Source organism: Choloepus didactylus, chromosome 8 (assembly GCF_015220235.1).
Source record: "Choloepus didactylus isolate mChoDid1 chromosome 8, mChoDid1.pri, whole genome shotgun sequence".
NCBI lineage: Eukaryota > Metazoa > Chordata > Mammalia > Pilosa > Megalonychidae > Choloepus > Choloepus didactylus.
The window spans coordinates 110,945,673-110,956,587 of NC_051314.1; the positions used below are offsets into that span (position 1 = coordinate 110,945,673).

A 10,915-nucleotide genomic window follows, 5' to 3' on the forward strand; every position below is an offset into this window, starting at 1 on the left:
TTTTATAAGTTTATAATTTATATTTATTTCATTTGGAACATATTTTTCTCTGAAGTAGGAATTCATCTTAATTTCTACTCTTGGCTAGCTTGTGGTCCCAGTACAATTTATCATTTCCTGAATTGGTTTGAAATGTCACTTTTATCATATAGGAAATATGCAGAAGTCCATTGTGGCCTTTCTGTCCTGTTCTGTCATTTATTATCTGTTTTGATACTTGGTAAGCAAGTCCTCCCTGTTTGTTATTTTTATATCCGAAATTGTCTTGAATATGCAAACTGATTTATCTTCCATGTGGATTTTAGAATCATCTTACAAGTTTTATTTTAAAATAACATTGAGGTTTAGGTTGAGATTGCATTGAGCCTTAAAATTTTTGGAGGGGGAAACATATTTCAATATTCATTATTGTCAGCACAAAGATGTCACATATTTATTTTAGTTTATTTCAAGCTAGTTGGAGGCTTGTTGCTATTATAAATGAAAGCTTTGTTCTGTATATTTTCTAATACCTTACTGCTGTTGTGTAGGGAAGTCATGGGCTTTTTCATTTGATCTTGCCTCAATTTCCAGTAGATAATTGTTTCTGTTGGGTTTCTTGTATACTCTAGATACGCAATAATATCATCTACAAATATTGACAGATTTTCCTTTATAAACATGCTTGAAATAGATATTTTAAAATTTCTTAGTGCTGTGTATCTTTATGTTGTTGATTTCACAATTTTTTACATTTTTGAACTGAGGATATGGCATGGATCATGATAATTGCTTATTTTAATATATTAGTATTTCTTTTGTGACATAATGTGTGATCATTTTTAGAAATTTTCCTTTTATGTTTAAAAATACTATACATTTTTATTGAAGACTCCCACTATGATTGTGGATTTATGAACTTTTTCTGTAGTTTAATCAGTTTTTGCTATATATATTTTTTGAAACTATCCTGTTAGGTGTATAAAGCTTCTTAGCTATCATATTTTCTTGATGATATTATTCATTGGATCAATATAAATTGCATTATCTACTTCATAATTAAAAAATTCAATTTCGATTTTGGCTAAAAAGCCAAATAGTCTGACAGAGCTTAAAATGAAAAACAGCAATCTCCTATCGTATACCTCTCCACTTCCCCAAGTCCCATTCCAAGAAATCAATTACTTTCAACTTTTTTAGCTGATTTTTTCATGTTACATTTTAAAACAGCATAATCAATTACAAATTTTAAGTCTATCTACTGCTATCCTATGGAAAACAAAGATTTAGCTCTCTTAACATGCTCCTCACAGCATCCCTTCCACATGAACACATTTTCCTGATATCTCAATCCAAGTATGTCACAACTAAATCAATAGTAAGCACTTACCTTAGTGTCTACATAAGTATTATGCTACTTGAGACAAAGAGTATATCACAAGTATTTTTATATCCTATCCAGTTATTAATTTTTCCCCAGAGCTAATAAATGCTTTCTATGCAGCAATCACTAATTCATCTCCACTCCCATTAGAGCTGCACATTTTCTCTCATTACTGCCAAGCACATTAGTCTATCAGTGGCCTTTTTGTTGTTGTTGTTGTTGTTGTTTTTTGAGGTGTCCTCTTGCTACAATCTGACTGATGGCTTTATAGGCCTACTGTGTAGCTGTTTTCCTGGATCTTTCTTTTACCAGAATCCATATGTTGTTATATTCCTTAATTGCTAACAGCTCTTTCTTTTTGCCTGAATGTTCTTTTCCTTTTCATAGCATCCTGGTCTTATTTTATGGATGCAATAATTATCAATATTTCTAAACAAACTAATTATGGACTTTGAAGAGTTTTCATTGTCCTTTGAATGGTCTTGGCTTCCTCTGAGTTTCTTTGTTCTTCTGCTTCGCTCTCTGACTCTCGTATTGGAAGCTTACCTTCAGTGTCTGCTGAGATTGGCTCTCTGTTCTTGTTCAGTGACTAGAAGATCTGTCCAGAGAATGGCTTCACTGAAGGCTGAGAAAGTGGCAAGATGACTTTCATTTGAGAGGCTTCCAAATGTCATTAATCTGTAGGTCTTTTATCTTGTTAGTCAGTTTCAGCATTCTGCTCGGGAACTAAGAGCCTGGCTATCATATTATATGAGCTAAGAAGAATTTCCACTTTGTCCAGGGCTGAGCCAACTCAGGAGCTCACCTGCTGTTCCTCCCTAGAGGCTGACGTCTTTTTCCCCATCACCACCCCCTCACCCCTGCCCCAACACTGCTGATCGACCAGTGCAGGGCTTTAGGGTTCAACCCACCTGGATGACCCTGCTGCCCCATAATCTGATCTAGAACCTTGTTGATTGCCATAAGGCACCCACCTTCTCTAGTATCCCCCTCTGGGCATAGAGCATGGCTACGTTTTAGGGCAGTGTGCCACAGGTTATTTTAGGCTCTGGTTTCCTTCTGTAAACTTTCTGTTTTTCAAAGGTAATGCAGATTTGGAGAGCCACTTAGCATTTGCCTTCCTTTTTTCAGAGTGAATATGGATTTTTGAAAACATCTTTTCCCTTATTTGTAGGGATTTGCTGTAGGATGGGAGAGCTGGAGCTTTACATTTTCCTTATTCTATTCAGTTTACATCTTGACTACTACCTGAAGCTGAACATATTAGCATTTTTATTAGTTGAAATTCCTTTTAGATGAATTGTATTTTTGTCCATTTTCACTTAAATATATGTAGACTCTATAAATCTTATCTATTAAACTTTTCTTTGTCATATTTGCTGTAAATATTTTTCAGAGTAATTCCCTTTTTCATGGTAATGAAATTTCACATTTTGACATAATTGATTCTGTCAATATTTTCCTTTGTAGAAAGATATTTTGCAAACATCTGATGGTCTGCAATTGTTTTCTTTAGTTTTTCCTGTAAAGTATATTTTAAATATTTAGCTTACTTACCTTGAATTAATTTTGTAATTTTTTTGTGAAGCACAAGTGCCCCCCCCCACCCCCAGCTTTCTAAATTGTTAGGTAGTGTGCTGGCTTGGATGTGTTATGTCCCCCCAAAAGCCAAGTTCTTTCATGCAATCTTGTGGGGACAGATGATTAGTGTTGATTAGGTTGGAACCTATTGGTTCAGTGTTTCCATGGAGATGTGACCCATTCAACTGTAGTCGAGACCTTTCATTATATTATTTCCATGGAGGTGTTGCCCCAACCATTCAGGGTGGGTCTTAATTGAATCCCTGGAGTACTTTAAAAAGAGCCACACTGGCCCAGATGCTTGCTGCAGCTTAGTGAGACATTTTGAAGACAGCTGTTGAAAGCTGACATTTTGGAGAACGCCATTCTGGAACACAACCTGTAATCAACAGATGCCAGCCACGTGCCTCCCCAGCTGACAGACATTTACTGGATGCTATTGGCCTTCCTTCGGTGAAGGTATACTTGTTGACACCATAGCTGGGACATGTTTATGGCCTTAAGACTGTAACTTTGTATCTAAGTAAACTCCCTTTATAAAAGCCCATCCATTTCTGGTATTTTGCATAAAATGGGCAGCGTTAGCAAACTGCAACAGGTAGTTTTCTTAGTGCTATTTATTAATTAATTTTCTAAAATTTACTCTTTTTTTTAATTTCCATTATCACATATCAAATTCATTTTAAAGTGTGCTATATTTCTATGCTTTCTGCTCTCTTCTATTGATATATTTTTCTATTTCATGTCCATATTAATTATTGTATTCATAAGCCTAATATCTTTCATTTTTCTTCTTTTTCAATTATTGTTTAATATCTATTCATTCTTACAGTACCCAACTATTCTCAGCTAGGCTATGGAACATAAAGGATGAAGAAGAATTGTCCCTTGTCTTCAAGTAGTATGCCGTCTTTTAGGATATGATCAGCTCCTATTGTAGAGTTCAAAGAAGATTTCGATAAGAAGGAAAACATTAGGTGTAAGTCTTGATTATAGGCAGAACTATACCAAGGCAATGAATGGATGAACACAAGGGAAACTATGTATGCAAAAACTAAAAAAAAAATTGTGGACAGGTGCACATATAGGGATGGCCAGAGCAAAGGCTGAGGACATAGAGTAAAGCTGAATGTGAGGCTTCTTTTATAATTCTAATTGAATTTTGTGATAATTCAGTAAAATACAAAAAACAACAGCAACAACAACAGCAAAAAAAGCCTGATTGAAATCCTGAACAGGATAATGTTACATATATTAGGTGTTCCATAAATAATTATGTAGTTGAACTGAATTCCGAAATAATGTCAGTTGTTGAAGAATGGTGCAGATAAAAATAATATGTAATAAATAGGCTGATTCATTAAAAGTGTCAATAAAATTAAGGCTATAGTAAACCCAAGATGTGTTTTCCCTTTCAAAGTTTGAACCCAAGGAAGGAAGGCTGTCCTGCTTCAGGAATAATCAGTCACTTTAAAGACAGGGAGCACAAAATCAATTGCCCTGACTTTATTGTTGCTGTCTGTAATTCTCCACTAGTGTGCAGTCCATTAAAGAGAGAGGGATCTGTCCCATCAGTCAGCAGGGCCATGTGGAAAGATGTGTTCTGCACAGCATTAAGGAGAGAATGGGAAGCAAGAAAGGGAGGCAACAGAAGTCTACAGACTACTCTAGAATTTCAATGATGAAATGAGAGAACTAGAATGATAGCTCTGGGAACAGTATGGGCAAAGAAGATTTTTCTTTTATTAAAATTCTAAGCGTATTTGACTGAAAGGAATAATTCAGCAAAGATTTGAAAGGTTGAATGTTTTAAAGAGAGGAGACACACTTTAGAACATGAGTTCTTTGGAAAGTGTGGAATAACTCATTCCAACACACAGAGGGGAAGAATTAGCACTTCCTTTTAGAATGGAGGCAACGATGAAATTAGAGATATAAAGAAAGAGATGTCGATCAGTGGTTGTAGAGAGCTAGAGAACTTATATTGATGGATTTGATCTTCTTCAGAATCACCAATGAGTGCTGAAAAAAATTCAGTTCCCTGGACCTCTCAGTGGAATCCAGGAAGCTGTGACATTAGTGACTCTCTAGGTTATTCAAATGCATTCAGAACTTTGAGAACCATGGTTAAAATGAAGTAGGAGGTTAGATGCAGGGTGTGTTTATGTATTTGGGAAAGCATTTGGTGCTTTAGGAAGAGATGAGAAAAAATGGGCAGGCAATGGAGGAAGTAAAAGAATTGCTGGCCAGATCCCATTATGAAGTTGGGAAGCAGGAATTGCTGTTGGACGGGCTAGCTGAGCTCCAGAATATGGTTGAATGTACTTCCGTGCCTTCTTCTGGGGTAAAAGCCATGCTCTTTAAAGACCCTTTTTCCCTTTATTTATCAGGGCCCAGAGAAAAGTGTTAGAGCAGGCTGCTGGGTCAAGGAAACAAAGAAAACTGTTTCTTCCTTTTGAGCTTGAGAAAACACACCTTTCTTGTCAGATAGAGTTAGTAACTCTTATTGCTACATACAGTCCTGTGGATTTGTGGATCCAAAATTTTTAATTCACATATTTACAGTGAGCCGTGCAATGTGTTGGGCCAGACATGTGCGTCCCTCTGCTAGTTGTGGCTCAATTTCATGCTTAAATGTCACTGTTTCACCTGCACATAACCTGAGAGTAGCAGCTCCCCTTGAATGAAAGAAAAATCAAAGTTGCAAGACCCTTATCTAGTTGATTGTATTTTTCTTTCTTTTTTTTTTTTTTAGTTGAATTATATGAGCAGCCTCTTAACGGCTCTCCATGCCTCTAGCCTTCCCAAATCAGTTTTTATACTGCAAGCCTTACCTTTTTAGACACAGGCAGCTAAACAAATGATAGAAATCTTGTGATAAGTACTGTAAGTACTCACTGCTATAAAGTTCCCCCATCACCTGCAGAGTGAAGTCTGAACAAATTAAAGAGGTATGTAAGATTTTGTGCAACATGCCTCATCTTCAACCACTGCCTCCACTATGCCTGCCTGCAAATTCAAGGTAAACCAAATATTCACCATTGTTCCAGCCTTGCCAGGACCAAAATAGTAACCTCATTCAGCTGCTGTACTTCCTCTTGTTCCTCCATTGAGGTTAATTAAATGGTAGCCCTTCTCCATGGCTTCTTGGATCCTGCCCATGGCAGAATTAATTGGCTTTTTCATCTGTATTACATAGTGCTTTATACAAATATCACTTGTTGCACTTAAAACATTATATTGTACTCATTTATATTTTTGTTTCCACAACTGGACTTGAATTACTTGAGGTCAAAAATTGGTTCATTATTTTTTTTATTTTTTATTTTTTTTATTGTTGAGGAAGGGGTTCATTACTTTTTAATCCCCCCACGCTTGACACCTGGGATGTAAACCATAAATTTTAGTTGAATACATTTGCATTTAAACCAGAGATCCTCTCTCTATGTAATCTAAACTGAAAGAACATAGAAAAGTAGAATTCTTTGAAGGCAAATGATGTGGGCAATTCTCAGCATCATTTTATAACAGTAACAGATCTTTCTTTTCCAGCGCCATATTATAATTACTTTATTTCATACTCTGAATGCTTACAGAATCATAAAATTTCAGTGGGGGGAGGTATCTTTAGAATGGTTCCTTTGATTTGCAGATGGGGAAACCAGCCCTGCGCTTTTGCCAGATTACAAAGGAAAGTTTATCAAAATCCCATCCAGCAGCATGGGTGAATTCCTGAGTATTAAACCATTTCACATTCCAAGCAAATATATTCTGGAAGAGAACAAAATGTACAATGCATTTGAGCTGAGAGGAGTCCCCATTAAGAAATGTTAACCTGAATTTGGGATTTTTGGGTGGAGGAAAGCCAGACTACTTGATGAGAGATAATTGCTAAATTCAGGAGGATTTTGAATACAAGCAAAGTGTTTTCCATGTTTGTATTGAGATGACTTGAGTCATCAGGGCTATCAGAAGAATAGTAGATTGGATTTTGATGGGTTTCTTTTACTCGGGTTTTAACTGAGTCTCTTCTCTCTGCTAGGTTTCAAAACCTGCTTTGGTCCAGAAAGACGTTTGTGGACAACATGAAAATCTATAACCACAGTTACATCTACATGCCTGCCTTTTCCATGAAGACAGGAACAGAGCCATCTCTCCGGGTATATTACACATTGTCAGATGTTGGTGCCAATCAAACAGTGCTTTTTGCCAACCCTAATTTTCTGCGCAGCATTGGAAAGTTCTGGAAAAGTAGGGGAATCCATGCCAAGCGCCTGTCCACAGGGCTCTTCCTGGTGAGCGCTGCCCTGGGCCTCTGTGAAGAGGTGTCCATCTATGGCTTCTGGCCCTTCTCTGTGAATATGCATGAGCAGCCCATCAGCCACCACTACTACGATAATGTCTTGCCCTTTTCTGGCTTTCATACCATGCCAGAGGAATTTCTCCAACTCTGGTATCTTCATAAAATTGGTGCACTGAGAATGCAGCTAGACCCATGTGAGAACACGTCACTCCAGTCCACTTCCTAGGGTCAGTGGAAAAAGAAATAACTGAGCCAGGGTATTTTTGTTAGGTTTCCTAAATGACTCCAAAAGGAAATGGTCAAGTTGTTCCATGGATTTGCATGGGCCACTTGGAAGAAGAAAAAAAGAACAAAACAACTGGAACAAAAATTAAACAAAAACATACATTTAATGTTGACTTGGAAAATAAATTAAAAATGTAACATCCTGTGAACTATTTTACAGCACATCGTGGATTTTCAGCTAATAAAATGCTGATGACATGATGGTAAAGCACACTTAAACAGTTCAAATCTAGAAGAAGCAGTGTTAAAGCAACACAACTCTAATTATTGAGGCTGAGGAATTTTCCTCATCAAGGTAAAATAAAGAAAATGCTGGGGCAAAAATGTTCCTGATAATTAACACAAACTGGCTTAATAAAATACCTAGCTTATAAAAACTGACATTTAGAACTTTGGTGTTTTTAAAACTTATTTATTTTTGCCCTATGTAGGGGCAGTGGGTGGGTGATAGGGTAGATTAAATAAAAACCCTTACTGAGTTATAAAGATACAAAATGCTACAGCTGATTTTTGTGATTTGTGGAACCAAGTCTATATTAACTATAACCTCCCCCTTTTAAAAATTTTAAATAAGAATTGCTTCCTCCCTTTTGTCTAGTTTACTTAGACAATTTGAAGCATTGTTGAATTTAGACTGTGCTTATTCATAGTCTGGATAACATGAACCATTTTCCCTCCTCCTCAGAATTTAGGGCATAAATTCAATTTTAGGTCCCCAAACATGAGCCTATTTGCATTATTATTATTATTTTAGTGCAAAAGACTACAAATGTGATTGCATTATTTATTTACAAATTGTCATCATCGTCTTAATAATTTGGTGTTTTAGAGATGAAGTAAAGCACAATGAAGTAAAACTTAGTCTCTGTGGAAGACAGACTAGAAGGGGCATCTCCTTTTCTATCTACCATAGAATATTCACACTAAGAGCACATGCACAAACACACACACACACACACACGAGAGAGAGAAAGCTCATTTCTGTGCTATTATGAAAGCTGAACATACATGATCGGGTATGTTAAAAATCTATAAACAGTATCAGAGGGCACAAATCCATTATGTATTTATTACCTATTGCACACTGACAGAATACAAGGCAGCTTACTGGTTACTATTCATAATGCCCATACCAGCATGAGATGCAGGTGCTACCCCAGAATAACTACCCAAAATGAGTAGAATTGTTTTTATCATCCTGATTTCCCCTGACATCTCATGGACAGACCCTGTGTCACATTAGGGTTGGCAGGTCTCATACAAATAAAGGGATGTCAACTGGTGGTTATTTATTCTTGTAGTAGCAGGTAGCACTACTTGGAAATCTTGTTACACCAGCTTGAAACACAGCAAGAAAACTCTGCTGGAAGAATACAAGTAGCTGAATGTATTTACATATAAGAGAAAGGTAAAGGAAGCCTCTACATTTTCTTTTTGCTTTGGGATACCTTAAGCTAAAAGGAGAGACTAGAACCCCATCATCTTTATTCTTTTAAAGGTCACCAAAATATAGGTGAACTGTGCAAAAAAGTTCTGCTTCTATTTTAATGTAGGAAACGTAGTATGCCATATAGATTAAAACAGGTGCCATATTTTGGTGAGTCAATTTTTAATATATCAAGATTTTTAATAAGCCTCTGAAAAAATTCTATATCATTGGCATAGGCAATTTGTAAATGTGATTGAATATTAAGGTTAATATGAAATTAGCAATTAAAATATGACTGGTTAACAAAGCATGGATTATATTGATAGTTTGAAAGTTGAGAATTTGAGAATATTGATTCTGTGCAGAACTGATTTGCTATTTTTAACTTACATGGCAGCAAAAATATAATGAGAATGTACTATGAGTGAGCTGTGTTAAATATTCACAATATGTGCAGCCCTGAATATATTTCCTCTTTTGAGCTAAAGTTCTTGTTTAAAAATTACCTGAAAAGGAGCTACATTTTTACTTATACACTCCTTTTTTTGTTAAAGAGCTAACAAAGAATACATTCAAAAGTCATTAAATGTCATTCAGATTTGTATTTTAACTGTTCAACTTTCTAAAAATGTAATTATTGAGCTCTGTAGAACCCATGCATCGTGGTTCCATTGAAAATGTTTTCTGGAAATTTTACATCTTGTTTTGATTCCTGGGATAGATTCATGCAATAGATTTGCACAACATTAGTCTATAAATACGTGCAAAACTATTCTATGTGGCTTCTGAAAGGCAAAACAGAAATGTTCCAAACTGATGTTTAATTAGACCAGTGCTTCTCAATGGAGATGGGTTTCCCTCCACCACCACCCAGGACAACTGGCAATGCCTGGAGACATTTTTCATTGTCGTAACTAAGTCAGGGAAGGAGGGGAGTACCCATCTAGTTACGAGGCCAGGGAACTTTTTAAACATCCCACATTGCACAGACCAGCCCTTCACAACACAAAGAGTTACCCAGTCTGAAATGTCAGTGGTGCTGAGGTTGAGAAACTCTGGATTGGCTTACACAATGAAAGTTTGACTCTTCCACATAATCTTCACTTATGGATACACATACATGCTCTTGCTATTCAAAGTGTGACTACAAGTTAATGAGAATTACAGTTTGGCATTACTTCATGGTGACAACTCATCATTTGTATGCCATACATATGCCTTTTCTGCAGTGAGATAGATGTATCTAAAGTGGAGGTGTATGTGTGTAGCATGAAGTTATATGTTTATATCCATACTGAAATATATATGTTCCTAAGAGTATGTCTCTAGAATTATCTTATAGAGTACACTGGAATACTTTAATTAAGATATTGTATTCTATACTCCCATTATTTTATTTTTGTTTATCTGAAGTTAAGACCTTCAAGATTGGGCCTTGTACTTTGCCAAATTTGGACAATTATATTTTAATATTACTGACTCTTAAGATTCAGCTCAGGAGATATTTGGATTATGGTGAACACATTCAATAAGAAAATATTTGATCACTTTTGATACATCTGCCAAGAGAGGGCCATCACCCTTAAACATCAGTTTAATTTTTCAATTGCTTTTTAATAACAAAAATAGATTGTCTCATGGGGGCTGAAGGGAGACTGGAGTGACTGAAAATGAGTTCCTGGTATGACTTCTTTATTTTTATTAGCCTCAATTTGAGAATTGCATTATTCTAAGGATCATGAATAAGGATGTCCTCTGTTTAACTTTAATTGCACTTCAGTAAAATTAAGATGGATAAGATTTAAGTCATTCCATAACAAAGAAAAGTAATTTTTCATATAAAAGATTTGTACATGGAAGAGGACTACTAGATACATAGCCTTATAGAGAATATTTTACTAATAGCTTATACAAAATTATGTATGTAAATTGCAATTCCCACAAAAGAAGTTAA

The 10,915-nt window shown here is 35.9% G+C and overlaps 1 protein-coding gene across 1 annotated transcript in view; it reads left to right on the forward strand.

Annotated features, from left to right (window-relative positions):
- ST8SIA1 (ST8 alpha-N-acetyl-neuraminide alpha-2,8-sialyltransferase 1) overlaps nt 1-7,913 on the forward strand; it is a 183,400-nt gene extending 175,487 nt beyond the window's left edge. The window contains exon 5 of the mRNA XM_037846195.1: nt 6,987-7,913. Coding sequence (XP_037702123.1) covers nt 6,987-7,473 — 487 coding nt within the window. The 3' untranslated portion in view covers nt 7,474-7,913. The remainder of the gene's footprint in view (nt 1-6,986) is intronic.
- Nucleotides 7,914-10,915: the final 3,002 nt, after the last annotated feature.